The sequence below is a fragment of the Sceloporus occidentalis genome, unplaced genomic scaffold (assembly GCF_023333645.1).
Source record: "Sceloporus occidentalis isolate IW3139 unplaced genomic scaffold, rSceOcc1.0.p SCAF_14, whole genome shotgun sequence".
NCBI classification, from domain to species: Eukaryota; Metazoa; Chordata; class Lepidosauria; order Squamata; family Phrynosomatidae; genus Sceloporus; species Sceloporus occidentalis.
In genome coordinates, this window is record NW_028316994.1 from 5,286,028 (window position 1) to 5,306,628 (window position 20,601).

At 41.4% G+C, this 20,601-nt stretch overlaps 1 protein-coding gene across 1 annotated transcript in view; it reads right to left on the bottom strand.

Moving 5' to 3' along the window:
• Window positions 1-16,538, bottom strand: part of PTPRH (protein tyrosine phosphatase receptor type H) — a 28,501-nt gene extending 11,963 nt beyond the window's left edge. Inside the window, exons 1-11 of the mRNA XM_089480940.1 lie at window positions 16,464-16,538; window positions 15,712-15,927; window positions 13,777-14,025; window positions 12,194-12,445; window positions 8,527-8,802; window positions 5,602-5,880; window positions 4,358-4,621; window positions 4,240-4,242; window positions 2,832-2,910; window positions 1,283-1,333; window positions 795-885 (exon numbers count right to left, since the gene is read on the bottom strand). Coding sequence (XP_089337066.1) covers window positions 795-885; window positions 1,283-1,333; window positions 2,832-2,910; window positions 4,240-4,242; window positions 4,358-4,621; window positions 5,602-5,880; window positions 8,527-8,802; window positions 12,194-12,445; window positions 13,777-14,025; window positions 15,712-15,927; window positions 16,464-16,509 — 1,806 coding nt within the window. The 5' untranslated portion in view covers window positions 16,510-16,538. The remainder of the gene's footprint in view (window positions 1-794; window positions 886-1,282; window positions 1,334-2,831; window positions 2,911-4,239; window positions 4,243-4,357; window positions 4,622-5,601; window positions 5,881-8,526; window positions 8,803-12,193; window positions 12,446-13,776; window positions 14,026-15,711; window positions 15,928-16,463) is intronic.
• Between the last annotated feature and the right edge of the window lie 4,063 nt (window positions 16,539-20,601).

Below are 20,601 nucleotides of genomic sequence, written 5' to 3' on the forward strand. Positions count from 1 at the left end.
ATACCACTTTAAGTGCTGCAGCTCCATCCTACGTAATCCTGGGATTTGTAGTTTTACATCTTTAACCTTCTCTGCTAAAGTGTGTTGGTGCCTCACAACACTACAAATGCCAGGACTGCGGCTCAGTTTTATGTTCTGAGTACCTGAAATATCCGTGCCTGTTCAGATGACTGAGGGTCTCTTATGTATCAAAAGCTGTCTGAATAGGATCTGCAATGTCATACATGGTAATACTCACCCATTTTGTGAGATGTTGAGCAGAAACAAAGAAACAAGATTAAAGCATATTACGGAAATGGAGATTTATATGTTAATATCTGGAATGTACACTTCAATCCAATTACACCATTCATGATGTGGGCTTTTAGGCATGAAACTGAAAGATCACAGTGATTTACAAGAACGTAGTATTTACGCTGTGATTTAATTTAAAGAAACATCATCAGCTGAAGTGTCTACTCCTGAACTGTCTGTTCTTTATTCACATTGTAGGAGTATTAGATACTAGTATTACCATACAGGCACCAAATCCTGTCTGTTTTTGGAAACTAAGCAGGATGGGAAAACACCAACAAATATCACATGCTGTAGGCTACATTCAGCCCATATCCATGGATTTCTTTATCCAAAGATTCAAACATTCATGGTTTGGAAATATTTTAAAAACACATAGATTCAAAAAAGTAAACCTTGATTTTGCCATTTCATACAAGGGACACTATCTTACTGTGCCACTGTATTTAATGTGACTTCAAAGCTGGTGAACTACAGCTTTTACAGCCCAATCTTCATACCTGATATTCCTTGGCAAAACCAAAGGCACTGTTGGAGAGGTGCTCACTGCAGTAACATGGGAAAGCTGCGACAGGCACTGAGGCAAGGACTCTGTACAGAAGGCAAAGGCAGAGCAGACATTTCTTCAAATGCCAAGAGCCAAAGATAATAAGAAGCTACTCCAGGCAAATGGAATAGGCAAATCTTTGGATCCCACTTTCTGTGTTCCTTTACCCTCTGAAATTACAGTAAGGGGTGGGAGTGCTTAGCCCTATCATTGCTTTACAGCAGGAGGTGGGTATCTTGAGGTCCTCCAGATGTAGTTGGATTATAATTCCCAGCAGCCTGGGCCAAAATAGCTTATGGGAAGGCATGCTAGGAAGTTCGTTCCAATGATTTATGGAGGGCCATATCATTCCCACCCTCCTTCAGGCAAATTAAATCACATTTATTTTTATTTTTTAAAAAAACAACCTTTAAACCCTCCCCTTCCCCCAGTTATTCTCACTCAGGCAGTCCAACATCTGGCTTTGGTTTCTCCAGGCCATTACTGCACTTCCTCCTGTAAACAAGACAAGAAAATGGAATCTATAACTTGCTCGATCTTTGTTGACACCCTCACTTCCAGAAAGCTTGGAAACGTTAGCCAGGGATCATAACTCCCAGATTCTGTCAGGTCATCAAAAAAAGGAACACAGGGCCCAAACAAAAAGGCCAAAATAAAGCTGCTTCAGATCACTTTGGAAGTGTGCTGTTTAAATGATGTATGCATCCTAAGAGGCCGGATGCCATGCCAAAGTGCAGCTTTGGTGCAGCTTCTGTCCTCTTAAGATGCATGTGTCGTTTAAACAGCATCACTAGGAATCCAGGCGGCTTACAACAGAGGGGATAATAGATGGTTCCCTGCCCTCTGGCTTACAATCTAAAAAGACACGACACAAAAGGAGAAGGGAATGGTGTTGGTGGGGGGATCAGGACCAGCATTCTTCTCTCCATCTGAGGCCTGTACCAAGGCAGATGGACTGGAGGGAGGGCTCTTTTTCTTAATCGAGGCCAGGCTCGATGGCGCTGGGCCTGTCCTTTCACTCCCTCTAAGGCCAGAAGATGACAGTTGGAAGGAGGGAGGGGAGGGCTCTTCCTCTTCAGGCCCGATGGCATTGGGCCTGTCCAAAGTGACCAAAGCAGCTTTATTTTGGTCTGTCTGTTTGGGCCCATAGCTTTTTGTGGGGTTTTTTTGGGTTATGTGGCTATGTTCTAGAAGATCTGAAGATGCCAGCCACAGATGCTGGTGAAACGTCAGGAATAAACTCTTCTAGAACATGGTCACATAGTTGAAAACCCCACAAAAAAATATGGATGCTGGCCATGAAAGCCTTCGACTTCACAAAAAAAGGAACATTTCCTAGCTCAGCACCCATCCCCACATCCCTCAAAGGGAATGCAAAATGAGACACTGGAAAAAATAAAAACTGCTAAAAGTTTATGTTGATCCATATCCTTGCTAAGGGGAAGATCAAGACAGCAGGGAACAGTGCTGACCCCTATTCCACACCTGCCCCACTGTGCCTGGTAGTAGGGCTGGCCCTGTGGATTGACCTTTTGCTGAATCCTGGTGGGGGTCTATTTGGGGTTGAAACTTTGAGCTTTGAGGTTTCATCTAAATTTTAAAGGAGCCATCCAAGAGTTGTTGTTTGTTGTTGTGTGCCTCCAAGTCATTTTTGACTTATGGCGACCCTAAGGCGAACCTACCACAGATATTTCTTGGCAAGTTTCTTCAGAGGGAGTTTTCCATTGCCATCCTCTGAGGCTGAGAGAGTGTGACTTGCCAGAGGTGCACTGAATTATATTCCCCATATGTTCTGCACCTCTGATAGTCCGTTTAAAGTTCAGACTAAAACCTGGAACATATTTATCCTCCCCCAACCCTGCCAAACTTCCAGCACTGACACCGAATCCACCAGATGCCAGTGGGATTCAGGTTACAGCCCTGGATGCTCTCTGCTGGGTGGAAGGGATAATTCTATGCAAGGGAAGCTGACTATAATGAGCTTGCTTACCTCCATCTCCTGAAATAGAGCAGCAGCAAGCTGAGGATGACTAAGAGGAGCAGCACAGCAACCAGAGATCCTACGATGACTGCGAAAGACACAAGAAGAGAAGATCAGAGGTTTCAGTAGCCTGTGTCATGTGTATGTGTGCAATCTTAGCATTCTCCTCCAAATACATGTCTGGATAACACCATGTATGTGAAAGGTGTCAAATCACTCCCTTTGCCATCATTGCTGCCCATTTCAAATCAGAGCCCAGTTTTACAGTGGTGCATTGATGCAGTCATAGGCTGCATCTACACTGCAGAATGAATGTAGTTTGACATCACTTTAACTGTCATGGCTCCATGCTATGGAATTCTGGGATTTGTAGTTTGGTGAGATATTTAGTCTTTTCTGTCATAGAGCTCTGGTGCTACAACAAACTACAAATGCTATGATTTCACAGGACAGAAACATGACAGTAAGCAGTGCATTAATTCTGCAGTGTGTCCCCAGCCATAGATCCCACATACAATTTGGCCCAAAAGTTCCCCTTCCTCTTTTTTTTTTTTTTTTAATATATTTAAGTCACAGAATCCCAGAGTTGGAAGAGAACCCAAGGGCCATCCAGTCCAACCTTCTGCCATGCAGGAACACAATATCAAAGCACCCCCATCCAGCCTCTGCTTAAAAACCTCCAGAGGAATGTGTCCCACTCTCAAACAGCTCTTACTATCAAGAATTTCTTCCTAATGTTTAAGCAGAATTTCTTTTCTAGTAGTTTGAATCCATTGCTCCATGAGTTTATCACACAAAGGAGATTGAGAGTTTATCCCGTGAATATCCCAGGAAAATCGTGTAATTACGTGAAACAATTTCACACAATGTTGCACAAAACCGGCCATTAAAGTGGTCACAAAGAAGCATTAATGCACATCTTTTTACTTTTGGGATTTCAGCGACAATGCATTTCCGATATCATTTTATTTATGCAATTGCGTGTGATAATCATTAGTGCAATTACTCACCATTTTTGCTTTATTTGTGGGATGCTTTGAATGCACTTTAATCTCTCTTTAATGTCGAAAGGCCTTTAGGGAATTCCCTGCTTCTTACACATCTAATGTCATCCTCTATAAATTGCTCCTGAATGTCGCAAAACTTTGGATGATATAAATCAAGCCCATTCCCTGTTTCTAACCTTTTCTGAAGCTCAGGTGTTTCATGGTAACCCTCTCATACCGTGATACCAAATTGGAAAGGGTGGTCCCATGCCAGATAAGAACATAAGAAAAACACACACACACACACATCCTGGACCAAAACAAAGTCAATATTATGTTTCCTACAGTGGCCAAAAGACACCTATGGGAAGCCCAACTGGAGTACATATACAGGTAAAGTGGCAGCCTTCTACCCTATTTCCCCAAGACACTGCCTCTGACTCTGGAAGGAATATGCAGACATCATGTCCGTTTTTGTGTATTTAAACAAAGTGCATCATGTGTCACACAGGTCTAGCATACCCATTAAAGTTTTCCAAAATGTCTCACCTGTACTGTCAGTGGAACATTCCTTAAGGTCTGACATCACATAGTGGTCATACCAGTAAGTTATCACTTGTATCTGATATCTCCTGGCCGGTTGCAGGTGTCCAACCACTGTTGACTCCTTGCATGTCCACCATGTTTTCCAAGTCTGATTCGACACGAGGATGAGTAATTTACTGACCTCATGCGTGGGACATTTCCAGGATAACTTTAGTTCCTGGCCCCCTGGCACGGCCAAGCACTTCATGTCAGTTATTTGTTCTGGCTCTGTGTGGGCAGAAAGTAAAGAGAATTGTGGGAGTTTCCTCCAGATTTTGGGAAAGTTACATTTAAGATCGCAGCCCTCAGAATCTCCCAGCCATCGTGATCAGTGGCCATGTTGACTAGGGAATTTTGGAAGCTATGTTTAAAAAAGTACTTTTTTCAGTATCAGTATCAGCTTTCTCTCTTGCTCGCATTCTCAATTGACAATTGTTTTATTAAATGAATTCATATGTTCACAACTTTACAAAATAGAGGTGAACCACAGTTATGTCCACAGTTATTACTTATTCATCTATTCATTTTCATTTTTTATTTATATCCCACCTCTCTCCCAACACAGACTGCAAAGGCAGCTTATATTAGTTTTATTAGAATTCACACTTTCCAATTTGTAATTTAGCCCTCAGAACCACATTAATAAAAGTACCTTGTAGCACTTTGAGACTAACTGAAAGAAAGAAGTTGGCAGCATGAGCTTTCGTAAGCTTAAGCCTACTTCCTAGGATGCACACTTGGTTTTGGCCAAGCATGCATCTGAAGAAGTAGGCTCAAGCCTACAAAAGCTAATGATACCAACTTATTTCTTTCAGTTTGTCTCAACGGTGCTACAAGATCTCCTTGCATACTGGTTTTCCAGACAAACACTGCTATGTCTTTCAATTCTGCATTAACAAAAGTTATGCTGTGTGTATTTTGCAGAATTTTGAAAGGCACTTTTCTAGATGTTACAACTCACTGAAATCCCAAAGCCAGAATGTCCACTGGAGACTCTGGGAGCTGTAGTATCCAAAGAAGTAACACTTCCAGACATTGGTACAAAGTTCCCCTCTCAAACCTTGCCTTCTACAGAACCCCTACTGCTAAGCAAATATTTCCTTGCATCAAGCCATGGTTCCTTGTTGGATTCTTATCCCCTTTCAGTGAGACCAGCCCCTGTCCCCTTCTCCACCTCCCTTTCCTTTCTCCGTCTTGAGGATAACTACTTGTGGCTCCATGTTGCTGGACTTCAGTGCTGCGTTCTGTCAGGTTTTTCCATTTTGTCAGGCTTAAGAGTGTGAAAGTGTAGTTGGTACTTGGAGTGAGCCCGCTCAACACGGCGTCTGTGGAACTGTTTTGGAGACTGGTTTGGTTTTCTTTGGAGTCGGCCCAACTCTTCCACTTAAGCTGGTAGCTACTGAAAGGTGAGCTTGGAGTCTCCCAGGTGAACCTAGCCACTGTCTGGTTAATCATTTTGATGTTGAAATGAGTTGGGGGGCAGGGGGCTGAAAGAAAGATATTAAAAGAAATACTGTATATTATAATTCTCAAAAGTTAATTTTGCAAGCTACTTTTTTTGAAGTCCAAAAAGTCACTGTCCCAAGCTCTGCTTGGTAAAAGGCATCTTTTTAAAGCACAGACACAGTTTCTCCCATGAACATAAAGTCCCCCGCTTCTCTGTATAGATTAGGGGTGCCAGGGGAAACAAGGAACCAGGCTCCTATACCTTGGATGGATATGTAAAAGTGGGAAATGCAGCATTTGTTGCTCTTCTGCACAATTATTAAAGATACATGTGTGTTGACTTTTAGAGACTTAAACAGTTTGTGTACAAATTGTTGGAAGAATTGCCAATACCCATTTAAACCTGCCCATGTTTTACGATCATTTTGAGTCCCCACACACTGGCCCATTGCTAAAACCATTAAGGTTGACAGGGGTTGGGGAGAACCTCTTTTCAATGAAGACCCCTATGTCTGTGTCTGTGTGTGCGCGCGCACCTTCAAGTCACCTGTCAACCTATGGGTCGCCATGTATTACATAGGGATCCATAGGTTTACAGGTGACTTGAAGGCACACACACACTATGTATTACATAGGGTTTTCTTAGACAATAAAAGGTGGTTTTGCCAGTTCCTTCGCTTGAAATATAGTCCACAGCAACTGGTATTCATGCTGATCTCCCCCAAGTACTAACCAGGGCTGACCCTGCTTAGGTAAGATCAGGTGGGAACTGGTGCCTTTGGGGTATTTAGGCCCTAAAGTGAATTATAGCACTATAATTGTGAAAGGCCCCCAGATGCCCTATAGCTCTTGAGCAGCTTGATTTCTTATGACCTCTTATGAGAGCCAGTGTGGCATAGTGGTTTGAGCACTGGACTATAACTCTGGAGATCAGGAGTTGATTCCGTGCTTGGCCATGGAAACCAATGAGTGACACACGTCAACTTATGGTGACCCCATGAATTTCATAGCCTTTTATTAGGCAAGGAATCCTCACAGATGGTTTTCTCCATTAGTTACTTTGAAATACAGTCTACAGCACCTGGTGTTCATTGGTGGCCTCCCAACAAAATACTAACTGGAGCCGACCCTGCTTAGTTTCCAAGATCAGACAGAATCTGTTATCTTTAGGGCTTATGAAACTATCTCCATCTGTAGCTGCTTTTATGAAGGCTTTAAAAACATATTGGTCCTCAGCTTTTAATTGGAAAGCTTTTATGGGCTCAATTTCAATTCCAAATCCAACTAGAACAAGCCCATTGAGTCAATGAGAAACTGGTAGATCAACAGTTATGTAAAGCCCACTGATTCAGTGGCTCTGTTCTAGTTGGGATTAATGATCAGATCTTGGCCATTGCATTGGCTACTGTTAAATATCTAAGCATTGTTTAAAAATATTATTTCTCATTACTATCAGTTTTTACATCCTAGCCTTCATATTATTATTTATTCATTCCTTAGTTATATTTCTCTCCCAAATTTGCCCTGGTGGCATTTCCCCCAATGAGCTCCACTGCTTCCTCACAACAATCCTGCGAGAGAAAGTGACTGGCCCAGAGAGTTTCATGACTTTGTGGGGGGACTAGAACCTGGATCTCCTGAGCCTCAGTTCAACACTCTGACCACCACATTGTAGTACTGTTCACATTACACAAATATAGATTTATGATTCTATTTTAACTGACATGGCTCTATCCTGTGGAATTCTGGGGTTGGTATTCTAATATTCTAATATCCCCAGTGTCCACCAAACTACAAATCCCAGGATTCAATAGAATGCAGCCCTGGCAATTAAAGTGCAATTATAATGTCATAATGTGTAGCGTGAAAGAACACAGATTATTTCCTATATAATGCTAAGAGCCAGAGGCGTCACTCTGGAGGTGCAAGTGCATCAGAGTACACCCTAAACTGGGGTGACACCACTGCTCCCCAAATATCTATCTTTTTGCATAAACAGACTGTGATGTTCCCTTGTGTTCTTTTAAGATGCTGAATGGATGGTATGAGTGCAGTGAGTGGAAGGAGAAAGGAGAGGCCGCAGGGTTTTTTAAAAATTAAATTTTAATTGTTTTAAAAATATTTTTTTATTATTTTCAATTTTTCTTTAAAAACTTACATCTTACCAAATTTTCACTTTAAACACATGAAACTTTGTACATGTAAATATATTTTGTGCGTATGATATTGTAATTTAAAGGCATAGTTTTAATTTTGCTAGTTGTCCATGTCTCAGCAATTACCATTACATTCAGTGATATATGGGAATTGCAATTTATGAGTAACAAAATATATTGCTACGGATTCTGTATGATGTCGTATGGGAGGAGGTCAGTGGGAATGGTGACACCATGAATTAGCACACCATGTGACGCCAACCCTGCTGACACCACTGCTTCCTTGGAGCAACATCTTTGGGTCTTTCCCCACTTCCCATTTTATTACCACCAGAGCCCCGCAAGGTGTGTTAGCCCTGCGAGGTGTGTTAGATAGGTATGTTACATGACTGGCCCAAAATCCTATCTGGAAAGCGTCACAGCTGAATTGAAATTTGAACCCAGTGCCCACTCCTCTTCATTGGAAACTGTAAAGACTGTGGTGCCTGTAGTTTGAGACATGTTGCCACTCCTTTCAACAACTGCACTCACGTGTCAAGAACCTTTCTGTCATTTCTTTACTCTTCAGATCATGGATAATGGAGGACACATTCACTGAGTACAGGAGCCCTGGTTGGAGTTGGTCAATGGTGTAACTGGAGCCTGTCACTCCACACTTCACCCTCAGTAGATCTGGATTGTTTTCAGGGAACCAGCTCAGACAATACTTATAGAGTTCTGCATTTTTGTCTTCTGAAGCATTCCAGGAAATGGAAAAGCTGTTGTTGCTGCATCTTTTCACATGTATCTTCCTTGGGCTGTTTGGAACTGAAGAAAGAGCAGATTTACTGAACACACAGCATCCCCTGCAGGTACGGGAGAAAATGTCAGCTGAGCACCCTTTGCGCATGTGTGTTTCTTCAAGTCACCTGTTGATTTATGGCGACTCCATTAACTTCACAGAGTTTATTTAGGCAAGGAATACTCAGAGGTGGTTTCGCTAGTTCCTTCCTCTGAAATACAGCCTGCAGCACCCCTTTGCAGACAGAGCCATAAACCAGACTAGACTAGGTGGTATCATCACACAACTGCCAGGACTCCACTTCTATGGCAGGACCTATCGCCAGTTCCTGTCCTACTCCCCAAACTAACTGGGTCTGGTATCCACTGACATTTGGTTCCAGGATCCCCTGTGGATACCAAAATCCATGGATGCTCAAGTCTTTTTAAATGCAATGGCATAATAAAATAGTGTCCCTTATAGAAAATGGTAAAATAATATTTCCTTTTTGAAATTAATATATTTAAAAAAAATATTTTCAAGCCATGGATGGTTGAATTCATGGATAAAGAATTTGTTGGTAAGGAGGACCAACTGTACTGTCGGCCAATGTGCTTTGGCTTTTATGACTGCTGCAGACGATAAATGATCAAAAGTAAAAAAGTCTAAATGCTAGCCATGCTGCTGGAAATCAAGGTTTCCTTTTTGGAATGTATACATTTTTGAATATTTTCATGCCACAGATGCTTAAATCTGTGGATAAAAAAATCTGTGGACATGGAGGGCTGACTGTACTGCCATGAGTTAAGATCTTAGTGGAGCATTTTTAGAATAGAAAGTTCTGCTCTTGAGGACAATTTGTCATGGTTCCCCCAAACCTCAATCCATCTCTGGTAATGTTTATGGACAGGACATGAAGCTAACATTCAGCTGCAGAATGAGTTGGGATACTTCACAGGAAGGTTACAGAACACATGAACACACTTCAGTAGTATTCATTGAAGCTAAGAAGTCTTTTATTTCACATATGTATGATGACCACCTAATGGTTTGAGTGTTAGACTACAACTCTGGATACCAGGGTTTGATTCCCCACTTGGCCATGAAACCCACTGGGTGACCTTGGCCAAGTCACATACTCTCAGCGTCAAGGGAAGGCAATGGCAAACCTCTTCTGACCAAATCTTGCCAAGAAAACCACATCATAGGTTTACTTTAGGTTCACCATATCAGAAATGACTTGAAGGCACACAACAACAGCGATCACCAGATTGCAGCAACTGTAGGCAATGTCTCACACATGTGAGTGTGCCATCAAAGATTAGGACACAAAGACAAAATAGAGACATAATTTCAATTCTACTGTTTGTTTTTTCAATCAATGCAATTCACACATACATCTGCCAGTCAGAAAGGTGTCCATGTGTGTGTGTTTTAATGCTCACATGGGTATCTTGTAACGACTGGCAACCAAATGTATGGAATTACTTCACTAAAAGTTGAGGAGATAATGCTTGCTTTGTTGATCTGTTGGATGTGAAACATCATCGGTAGCTATGGTGGGCCAATTTTATCCTCCAAAGGTACACTGTGAACTACGGTTCCCCAGTGTTGCTATGCTGCTGAAATGCAACAGCAAACTGTGCAACTGAATTTCTCTGGCAGATTGAAATGCTTTCTTTAAACAGGGCTTCCCCTATTGATCACCAGACTCTAGCAGCAAACTGCTGTGAGTCATCTAATTGTTGTTGTTGTGTGCCTTCAAGTCATTTCTGACTTTTGGCAAACCTAAGGTGAACTATCACAGGGTTTTCTTGGCAAGATTTGTTCAAAGGGGGTTTTGCCTTTGCCTTCCAGATATTCCTCATCAGGAATACTGTGTTGAGTTCTGGGCATCACAATTCAAGAGGGTTATTGACAAGCTGGAGCATCTGCAGAGCAGGGCAATCAAAATGAGGGAGCTGGGTATGTTTACCTTGGAGAAAAGAAGGTTAAGGGGTGACATGATAACCATGTTTAAATATTGAAGGAATGTCATATTGGGGATGGAAGAAGCTTGTTTTCTGCTGCTCCAGGGATGAGGACATGGAATAAAGGATTCAAACTACAAGAAAAGATATTCCACCAAAACATTAGGAAGAACTTTCTAACAGTGAGAGTTGTTTGAGAGTGGAATATCATGTCTTTAAGTCATTTCTGAGCGTGGTGAAGTCTCCTTCCTTGGAGGTTTTTACACAGGCTGAATGGCCATCTGTTGGGAATGCTTTGTGTATTCCTGCAAGGTGGGGGGTTAGATTGGATGGCCTTTGTGGTCTCTTCTGACTCTATGATTCTGTTCACCTGAGGCTGAGAGATTGTGACTTGCCCAAGGTCACCCAGCAGGTTTCCATGGCTGAGTGAAACTCGGGTCTTGAGAATTGTAGTCCAACACTCAAACCACTACACCATGCTAGCTCTCAAGAGCCATTTAAAGAAAGCAAAAAATATTTGCTTTGAATAGGACTTTGCTGGTTTGTTGCCATACTTCTTCAGCACTATCTGCTAATGAATTTTGGTGGTGTATTTTTATTGGGAGGGGAGGTCTTGAGAGCTCCCATGTTTGCCTGAAGCCCATGGGTTGTGAGTGGCTGATTCCTGGTTTGTACCATCTCCCATTCACTCTTTGGCTCCAGGCAAAAAGTTCATAATTTAAAAGGAGTTCAGACGGGGCTAGAGGACCTTGGATGGTTCCAAGTAAGACCTGGGAGGAGATATCCTCAGGCTTGTTGCAAAAGGACAGAGAAAAGCAGCAGGCAAAAAATGGCAAAAAATGAGGGAAGGTCTGTGATGGAGAAGAAGTTTTTTTCAGCCTAAGAGTAAGCACTTAGCAAGGTGCATGATGCCAGCACTGGGCATGGGTAAAGTCCAAAGTGGGCTATGCTCCACACTGTTAGCATGGAATAACTTAACATAGCATGCTTGCTTGAACCAGAGCTTGGAAGCATTACTATGTGACCTATGATGCCCAGCTGAGAGATACTGGGAGTTGTAGTTTATAGACTAACTTTTCCAAGCTCTATTATAGACACATACACAGAGAGACAAAGTAGCTCTTCCATCACCATTGATGGCGAAGTACTTTGATGAGCTTCAAAATATTTCTGAGATATAGCTAACTCCACACACACCTAACCTTCCCAAAGATAAAGCTATGGGGCACACTGAGACTCAGGTGAGAAAGATAAATGGCTGACATTGTGTGGAAGGTGTGATGGGATATCAGAGGGGCCTCAGTGGCACCCAGTAACCTTGTGCATCTCTTGGGACAGGGCACACCACTAACCTTCACCCTAGGCCCAGAGGGATTTTAATACACATGAATAGACTTTGCTGGTGGGAAGGTTCCAGTCCTGGTCACCATGTCTCCCTTTCTGTCACACAGGACCAACTTCATCCTACCTGTGGTGGCGTTTATGGCCTTTCCCGTGCTGGTGATGTTGTTCTTGGTGACGGCATACACCACAACTCTGTACGTAACTCCTGCTTCCAGGTCCTTCACAATGTGTGGGTTTTGGGAGGGAGATGTGCAGTTGGAGAGACAAATCCTGTAGCTATAGGTGGCAACGTGAGGGTCCTCAGGCTGGGTCCATCCAATCTCCAGAGAATCCACTGTTTGACTCCATATCATGACTTCTGGAACTGGAGAAGGCACTGAGAGGCAAAGGAAAAATCAAGCTGTCAGGGGACAGATTTACAAGCAGTTGTTGTTTAGTATTGTAAGTGCAGTGGAAACATTTGGAACATTTGAAAACCTCCTGCCACTGGCAATTAGTCACAATGAATGAGTTAACTGCAATTAGTTCCTTTTTCCAGTAACAAAAGCATAACTTTTACATTATGTTTGCATATAAATGAGGGATAACATCACTCCTTTTGTAGAGTAACAGTAATGCTTTAGTTATTTTTATACTTACAGGGACATGGCTTCCATAAATGGTAGAGGAGGAATATCACATGGTTCAAGTGCTGGCTCATGCTGCTATCTTATACTCTCTTGTTGCTCTTGGGTAAATAATGAGGTAGGTGAGACTACAGTGTGTTTTGTATCACAGGCAACCACCTCGTAACATACAGACTTTGACTCTTTAAAGTAGACATTTAGTTATTTTTGATTAATGGGAAAGCAAAGAGTTATGTTTTAGCATACAACTGTAATGCAACTAACTACTCTGGGGGCTCAGTACTAGAACCAGATACATTTTTAAAAATAACTTTTCAGGTCCTAATACTTGAGAAGCGGAATGACTGCTTTGTTCTCCATTCCCCAGTGTTACCCTTTCAACCAGCATCTAATGCCTTTTAGGTATAGGTCTTCTGAGAGTCAGATGTGGCTTGAGTGTTGGACTATGGAGACCAGGGTTCAGTTCCTCACTCAGTCATGAAATCCACTTTGTGAGCTTGGGTGAGTCACATGCTCTCAGCCTCAGGGGAAGATAATGGCAAGCCTCCTCTGAACAAATCTTGTCAAGAAAACCCTATGGAGTTTATCACACCGGAGGCATCCCATTCAGAAACGGGATTTAAAACCAGAAAAATAACCCCCAAAAGACAGGCAAAAGTGGGGTTGATTTTCAGACACATCGGGGTTAATGAGCATCAACGCATCATTAACCCAGAGAAAAAACCAGCCGCTTTTTACAGGATTTTCCGAAAGTAAAAAGAATTGCATTTTGTCGACTTTCTGTCCAGGTTAATGTTGCATTAATGTACTTCAATGCCAATGCTGTCTGAAAATCAATTGCGCTTTGACATGTCTTTTCTAGTTTCTGTCTGGATTAATGCTGCGTTAACTTGGATGTCGTCTGATAATCATTCCACTTTTGTGGGTTTTTTTCAGTTTAAATCCTGTTTTCCCTCCCATGTGATAAACTCCTATGATAGGTTTACCTTAGGGTCTGCATAAGTCAGAAATAACTTGATTTCACACAAAAACAAACTTGTTATTTGTACTGTTGCCAGCCAATGGTGACAGGGAGACTCACTGGTGGTCATGTTGATGGGGTACCCTTGGCTACACCTTTCATCCAGAGTTCTGTATACAGTCATATTATAGTCTTGTCCAGGTAACAGCCCTGAGATGTTTGTTGTCCCATTCCTCCAGGTGTTATCCACTACTATTGTATGGCTGCTGCTGGTGGCCATGTGGCAACAATCAAGTGTAGTTTGCCAGTGAAGAATGATGGAACTGTTGGTCTGAGTCCCAAAAGTTAGCTTCTTTATAGAACTTGGTTCTGCATAGAAAGAGAACGGCAGAATCAGAAACCCAGCAGCATTGTGTGTCTCCTCATGCGAAAACCAGTTCCTACTTCAACAGAGGCAAAGCAAAGGGAAAATGAGTGGAAATTGATAATTAATTACTGTAAAAAGAAAGGGTCATAAATGGTCATTAAAAAAAGGAATGATTATGATTATATTTTTGGTCAAACTAAGGAAATGTGTAAGTTATGATCAGAGAGAAGAAAGGGGATAAACCATTGTGTTTTAGAAATTTGAAGTTGTAAATGGTAACAGTTAGAAATGTTTTATTTTGTATGCTAGATTACAAAGAGAAGTTTATAGGTAAAGAAGGAAAGACAGGTAGTTAAGAAGGAAAGACAAAGACAACAACATTTATACAAAGTGAATTTATTATACAGAACAATACTGAACAAGGACATTGGAAGTATTCTTCATTTATGTTTGTAGAAATGTTTTATTAGATGGATTTTGTATATAAAAATAAAGTTTAAAAAATAGAGGCTACTGTTAGAGCAGAATATGGAGAAATAGAATGGATCCCAATTGGGAAAGGGGTCAGGAAAGGCTGCATTCTATCACCATATTTGTTCAACTTGCATGCAGAAAAATATCATATGAAGAGCAGATCTAGATTATGAAGATAGGAAGAAGGAACATCAATGATATAAGATATGCAGATGGTTCTGTAAATTGTAGTTAAAACCAAACAAACAGACAAATGAAAATGGGGGGTATTCTTTTGCAATCTCCATCCTCTCCCTTATTGCTGAAAATGACCTGTTTTGGGAGTCTAGAATGGCCATATTTTTAAAATTACTCCATTTATATCTTGTTCTCCTTGTACAGGATCCCAGGCAGCTTACAACCAATTAAAAACAGGGTACAGCTTTAACATTTATTTGTCAAACTAAAACGGAACATTAAAACAATTAAAACATATTTAAAAAGATAAAAAGCACAGGCCCATTTTAAACCCTAAAATGGTTCAATTTAAATTATTTAACATTTTAATCAGCTACAGATGTTTTCCTGAATAAGCAAGAAGCGCCTTTCGGCTAATGAAATCTGTATAAATTAACCTAACCACCTTTATTGGTTCACTAAAATAGAAAATGGCATGTTATTAACAATTATGGAGATATAGTTTATAGCTGGAGAAACTGCAACACAATGTTCAGTATTTCCACCACTGTATTTGATTGCCAGCTTTAAAGCGTGGAAATGAATATACTGTCAGCTGGAGTTAGGGACACAGGACCCCCATGAAAGTGGGAAAATAGCAAATTAAACAAAAATGTTTTTTAAAACCTGAGAGAATAGCTCTCTATGAATGTCTAGGTCCTCCAGTGAACTCTATGGTCAACATCCATCAAAAGCTGACCATAGAATTATGTTAGAGGACCTATAAATGTTTCGAGAAGTAGTCTAGGAATCTCTACATCCTCCAGGGCAATTTCTGGCAAAAGCTGGCCATAGAGTCATGCTGGAGGACCTAGAGATTCCTAGAGAGAACATATTAATCCAATATGTGAATAATCAAATCTGCAAAAGTGAAAGCTGCAAATGTGAAGAGCTGACTTTATTCAGTAGTGTTTTTTTTAATTGCAAAATGTATTCTACTTTCACAATTTAGTTTTCCCCAGGATAGATTATGGGACCGGGCCTTTCCCTTGACATACCTGTGCACATGAAGACAGTGCAATTAGGCAATAGAGGAAAGATTGTAACCACAGAAACATTGGATTGGTCATCATGGCAAAGATCAGTGGTGCTGCCACAGCCCAGATCCTGCGCTCTTGTATCCCATCTTCTCTTAACCTGTGTGGCATTTGCATCAATGACTACAGAGCATAGTGCAACAACAATGTTCTCATTGACAGGTTTTCTCCAGCAATCTGAGAAGGCAATTAAACAAAGGCTGAGGTTAACGCAGTTGTCTGCAAACTGGCACCCTCCCACTTTCTTGGATCAGATCTCCCATTATCCCCATGATCTGGCTGTGCTGTCTGGGCATGATGGAAGATGCAGTCCAATATATCTGGAGAAGACTGGATGGAGAAAGCTGGATTAGGGCTTCACCCATCCTTCAGTAAGCCCCCCCCCCCCCGCCTCCAAATTTCTTCTTGGCTTGAACTTTAAAGGAGCTAGCCAAGTGCTGAACCAACTTTAGGGATGTGGACCAGAAAGTTGGCTTGGTCTTTTAAAGTTTGGACTAAAACCCAGCACAGCTTTACTGTTCTGCTGACATGGAAGCAATCTTCAGCCACCATGTTAGTCAAAGGGTATTGAGCAAAAGGGTATTGAGCAAAGCAGTCTGTGTTATTACTCTGTCAGGCAACAGATCCGGTAGTATCAGCTTGGGTTTGGAATGGGATAAGAAAAAGAAGGCAATGTCAGGGACCCAGTTGGACTGATACCTGTATTTACTCACCAGGAGTTGTTGTAGGGGGCGGTGTAGTTATTGTGGTTGATTTCATTTTGCCTATGAGGAGAGGGGAAGGGGGAGAATTGAAAGTAAAGAGGAAGAGGAACATATGTGGATTTATGCACAATGTGCATAACCTGTGTGGATTTATGTACAATGTGGAATCTCATTGTAGATTGTACACAACATGACAATGAAACCAGAAAGAAACACCTTTTTACAAAGTCTTTTTATCATCACCTGCCCTTTTTTCCTTCTTGTCCTCTGTCCAGCTAGATTTTTTTTTAGCTCATCAGCATGGATTGAATGGCAATGGAGAGCTAGAGAAAAAAAGACTTTCAGTGCTGGTTTGCAGCAATGTTTCTGCAGTAAACAATGCAATAAAGCTTCAACTGGGAAAAAGTGGTAATCTATTCTAGCTGATCCTACCATAGCTGTGTGTGCCTTCCTACAACAGGAAAGGTAAGCAGCTCCTTCCAGACTCCCTTATTTAACCCAATATGAACAGTAAACAAGGAAAGCAGTTAAGTCTCCCTCACCACCTCCCCCCAACATGTTAAAAAAGCATAGATCTTTATGTTTGACCACCAAATGGAAATCATAAGGAAAGTGGAAGCTGATGAATGGAAAGGGAACTAATTCCTAGAGGTATTTTGGAAGAAGCCTTCAGGTGGTCTTTAGACGGTTCAAAATGTTTTTGTTTACTTATGCATGGCTTACCTGACCTTTTTGTTTCATTCAACATATGCATATTGTTAGCTTTGGATATGTTTGCTGAAATATGTTGAACTGCTCTTTTTGCAGTGTTGGAACCTATCCTTATTCTTTCCATGTTCTTTCTGACTCTGGTATCAAATTTTCTGCCGAAGACGTAATGCCCATAAACACATCGACTTTGTTAAGAGAGGTAGACCTGTATAATAATTTTGCATCCCTATTTGCAACAATCTGCTTGGAAAAATTATTTTTGGACCTTTACTCCCAGAATCTTCCAGTCAGCATAGGTAATGGGAGAAAGGTCCCCAAAAGTGGCTCTTTCAAACTGTGACACACACATGCACACAGAGACATTCTTCAAATGAAATCAGGCCAAAAAGTTCATAGATTTGTTTCCTACTAGACCTTCTACAGTGCTTCTTCAGAATGGAAAACGTCTCCATCTTCCATCTCTGCCTCCTCCCATCTGAGTTGGACTCTCCAGCTTTGTTCCACCCTAATTCTTGGCTAATACATACACACATACATGAACCTAATCTGTCTTCTAAATGGACAAATGGAGATGGATAAATTAACACATTTCCTCCAGGACAAATCAACTGAGAAATGGGAAACTGACTGGAGTACAATAGTGAGATATTTTGAAAAGAACAGGTAAAGGAATAATAATATTCATTATATAAATAAAGCAGCTTATGTTAAGCAATATATAAGAAACAAGAGATGATTACCCAATGTTACCGGTTTATTATTATGGAAACGAAATTTACTGATTATCTCACATACAGGATGTTTCGCTTTAAATATTACTTAAAGAGGAAGAGGTGGTGGTTATAACTCTGAAGAGGTGAATATATTGATATAGTGTGTTTAGACCAGGGGTAGGCAAGCTTTTTGAGCCGGGGGCCGGGTTGCTGTCCCTCAGACAACTGGGGGGCCGAAGCCAAAAATTAAATAATTAAATATTTTTTTAAAAAAAATTAAATAAATAAATAAACCGGGACGAATGTAGGACAACATTTTCAAATGGAGGACATTTTTTTTAAATAAATGGAGGACACGCAAAAAAATTTGCTGATTTTTAAAAAATGTTAATATAAATGCATGTTTTGGAGGCTTCTATAGACAATTGCCCCCCTTGCCTGCCTCCTCCTGATAGGCCAAAGGCCCCATGCCCTCACGCGAGAGGCCAAAGGCTCCGGCGGCAATCGGCAGCAGGACCGGGCAGGGGCCGGTCCCAAGGCCTTGCCGGGCCGCATCCGGCCCGCGGGCCGCAGGTTGCCTACACCTGGTTTAGACCTTACCAACTGTAGTAATAAGATTATTTTCTGGGAAAACTTTTTTATATTGTACATTTCCAAGAATCTATTTTTACAGTACCGCCATCATCTCTGTGGTGCCAAAGTAAGAGTCTGCAGCTAGAACTCTATATAATTTGCACGTAAAACCATCTCTGAATAATCCTTGTCTAAGAAGACCGTATGAAATACATGGGGTTGCCATAAGTCAACAAGTGACTGAAGAGACATACACACACACAATGTATGGTTTGCTCCACCCTCTAGAGGTCCATAGGGCAACCACATTATCTCCAATTGAGCTTTGTAAATTAGGGATGGGGGAGAGGTGTAACCTTGACCCTATGTATCATCTTGCCCTGTGATGAGGGAAGCTGGATGTGTGTGCCTTCAGGTTCCTTGCTCACCTATGGTGACCCCATGCATTTCATAGGGTTTTCTCAGGCAAGGAATACTCAGGGGTGGTATGCCATTGCCTTCCCCTGAATTATAGCCTACAGGGCCTGGTATTCCTTAGCAACCTGCCTTCCAGGAACTACTAACCAAGTGTGATCCTTTCTAGCTTCCAAGAGCAGATGGGATTTGATGGCTTCACCAGGAAGATTTGAGCACCCTACAAATAAAGAGATGTGTGATAAAACAGTTGCCCAAGGTCTCAAAGTAGTCTTCCAGGCAGAAATTCAACAGGTGATTTTCACCCCTTTCTGCATATTTGTGTTAGGGAATTGCACATGAAATTGTTTGCTGTACCTTTGCTAAAAATAGTGGAGCCTCTGTGGGGAGCAAACATACATACAAATATAGAATGAAAAGCAATGATGATCTTAGCTGTCAGAGAGCCCCTCCTCAGTCTAGGAGCAACATTTTAGCAGCAGCTCACCTTGTTGTCCAGGCAGAAGGAGCAACAGGAGCACCTGGCAAAGAAAAGGCAGGTTGTAAAAGACGGTGGCTTCCAACATTTTTGGGGGGGGGGGGTTGGAGGAGAAGGTCTGGTTAACAGAAGTTGCATACCCTTCAACTGTCCCAGTTTGACAAGGGCAGTCCCAATTAACCCTCTGTCATCCCACTTTTTCAGCTGCTTTTAAAATGTCCCAGTTTCTCCCTCCTCCCGCTTTCCCCTTTTCTTCAGCTTATTTCATTTGCTGCAAACTGAGTTCAAAGTAGTTTGCACTCAACTCAAAAGGAGGGAGAGAGAAGATAGGGGTAGGATCTCATATTTATTTGTTTATTTATATTCTGCCAACACAAGATTCAAGGTGGCGTACAACGTTTTCAAAGTATAATACAGTTTAAAAACTTTCAATACAAAAGTTAAAACACAATTAAACTATATTTCTGTTTTTAAAAACAAGTTAAAACAATTTGAAACAGCATTAAAAACAAGTTTAAAACACCATTTAAAAATATAAAAACACAACACCTCCCCCATTTATCTGCCACAACACTTAAAACCAAAAGGATGGAAAGACAACAGGGAAGGGTCCAAGTGGACTTTCCAGGGAAGGGAATTTCCATAGCTTGGGTACAGCAACCAAGAAGGCTCTCTCTTGTGTCCTCACCAAACACTCCTGGAATGACATTAGGACAAAGAGAAGGCCTTCTTCTAAAGATCTTAGAGCATGGTCAGACTTGTACTGGGAGGTCCAAATCTTGCCCTGTAGACTCAGGCAAAAGCAAACCGATGCAGCCTTTTCTAGCTTGTGTGTTCTTTCTCATAAGTAATATTTGCCATCTCAACCACACTCTGATGTTGCTTAGCCACACATCTTCTGGTTTCCATCTGTGAAATGTTGGAAGGTAAGATGCTGCCATTGTGTATTGTTTCTTTTATTGAATACCCTTTGGTCCTGTTCATATAGGTGGGCTACCTGTGTGAGTTGTTATTCATGCAAATTTGGCCAACAACTTCATAATATGCAAACTGTACTCTGTAATATCAGTGGTTTGGACTTTGACTCCTGTATTTTTCTCTGTTCCTTTCCAATGTTGCTAAACACTTACTATATCTCAACGTCTTTCTATGTTTTCTGAGAGGTGTATGTGCACCTATGTAGAGGGGGAAATTATTTTAGGCCTCCAGAGGGATCATATATTTTGCATTTAGGGTCATATCCCTGCTAATCTGTAAC